This window comes from Zymoseptoria tritici, chromosome 17, assembly GCF_000219625.1.
Source record: "Zymoseptoria tritici IPO323 chromosome 17, whole genome shotgun sequence".
In the NCBI taxonomy this organism is placed as follows: domain Eukaryota; kingdom Fungi; phylum Ascomycota; class Dothideomycetes; order Mycosphaerellales; family Mycosphaerellaceae; genus Zymoseptoria; species Zymoseptoria tritici.
The window spans coordinates 332,558-333,932 of NC_018202.1; the positions used below are offsets into that span (position 1 = coordinate 332,558).

At 58.5% G+C, this 1,375-nt stretch overlaps 1 protein-coding gene across 1 annotated transcript; it reads right to left on the reverse strand.

The window, feature by feature from the left end:
* Nucleotides 1-488: 488 nt before the first annotated feature.
* MYCGRDRAFT_97827 (uncharacterized protein) lies at nucleotides 489-881 on the reverse strand (the record flags this gene model as incomplete). Its single annotated transcript, XM_003847140.1, has 1 exon — nucleotides 489-881. The coding sequence occupies one exon, from the start codon at nucleotides 879-881 to the stop codon at nucleotides 489-491; it is 393 nt and encodes a 130-aa protein (XP_003847188.1).
* Nucleotides 882-1,375: the final 494 nt, after the last annotated feature.

The window sequence follows — 1,375 nt, forward strand, 5'->3', positions numbered from 1 at the left end:
TGTTTATGCTCTTGCTCTGCCATGCTCTTGCTCTGCCATGCTTTTGCTGACAGTTGGTGAACGGATGCCGCCGCTAGTGGTGGTGTCGGTGTCGGAGTCGATATCCAGCTCCACGCAGGCTGCGAGCGCCTGGGGATGTTGAGGGCTGGTGCGCTGCCGTGAGCGCAGGGTGCGAGGCTTCTGAGATTGCCGGTGGAGCGGCCGGTGGTGAGGAAGGAGACGATGAGGCGGCCGGTGCGATGGTCGGTGCGATGGTAGATGGTGTCGGTGGAGCTGTAGCTGCTGGACGGATCAAGTCGCCGTCGGATAACATCTGACCCTATCGTGGTGAAAGGAATGACGGCCTTGGCAACGAGCTGCTCTTCGAGCGCGGTCAACTGAGAGGTCAGCGATTCGAGCTGAGCCTTCAGTGTGGACGTGCGCCCAGTCCGTGAGGCACGAGAGCGACGAGGTCTTGGCGTTGGTGCCGGTGAAGGGATAGTGGACGGCTAAGCAGTCTCCGAAGGTGTTGGTGCCGGAGTTGTTGCTGCTGGCTCTCGCGAACGTGCACGCCAGTCGTTGTTGTGGCATTGAATGTGGGAGCTGCTGTGACCGTGTTGTCGACAGCGGAAGCAGATGTTGAGCTTGATACATTGATCCTTCTGCTCTTGCGTGAGCGACTCGAAGTACCGCGCTTGCGGTGATGAGGCTTGAGCCGGCTGCGGTGATGCTGGTGGTGAGGGCGGAAGAGCCTGCGCTCGAGCAAGGCCAATCTTGTATCCACGCAACTCAGTCTCCAAGCTCTTGATGCGCTCATTTGCGCTGGCGAGCTCCTGCATGAGCTGCGCCTTGGATGGCATGTTGTATTGCCCTTGCGTTGCGAGGCACGGGACTTGCGGCATTGTTGTTGCTCGGAGTGGAGCCAGTGAGTCCATGCATTGCGAGGCAAGGGAGAGGTATTATTCATGATCAGTGGACGGCGAGGAAGGGCGCTCGCGTGACAGACTGACGCTGGAGATGGCAAGTCGCTGTCGGTGATAGACTGCGCTGAAGAGTGGCTAGTCGCTATCGTTGTACACAGAGTCGGGGCTCAAACCCAAGCTCTTCTGTGAATTCTGCTATCGACCGGCGACAGGAAGGTGTAGGCAGTCGGTGCCAAGGTGCTGTGTGCGAGGAGAAAACTCTGCGAGTTCGTAGAACCAAGCGATTTTGATAGAGATTCTGGTGGTATTCCTGGTGCGGGACCCGTGGGCTCTACCTCTGTTGGGCGGTGGATTGATGGTGGCTATCGAGCCATGGAGAGTGCGTGGCGGTGTCGCGCGAAGGAAGGCGTCGTTGCTGTTGCTCTTGAGGTGCGATATCGATGGATTCGATAGATTCGCGTGTAGTGGACGCA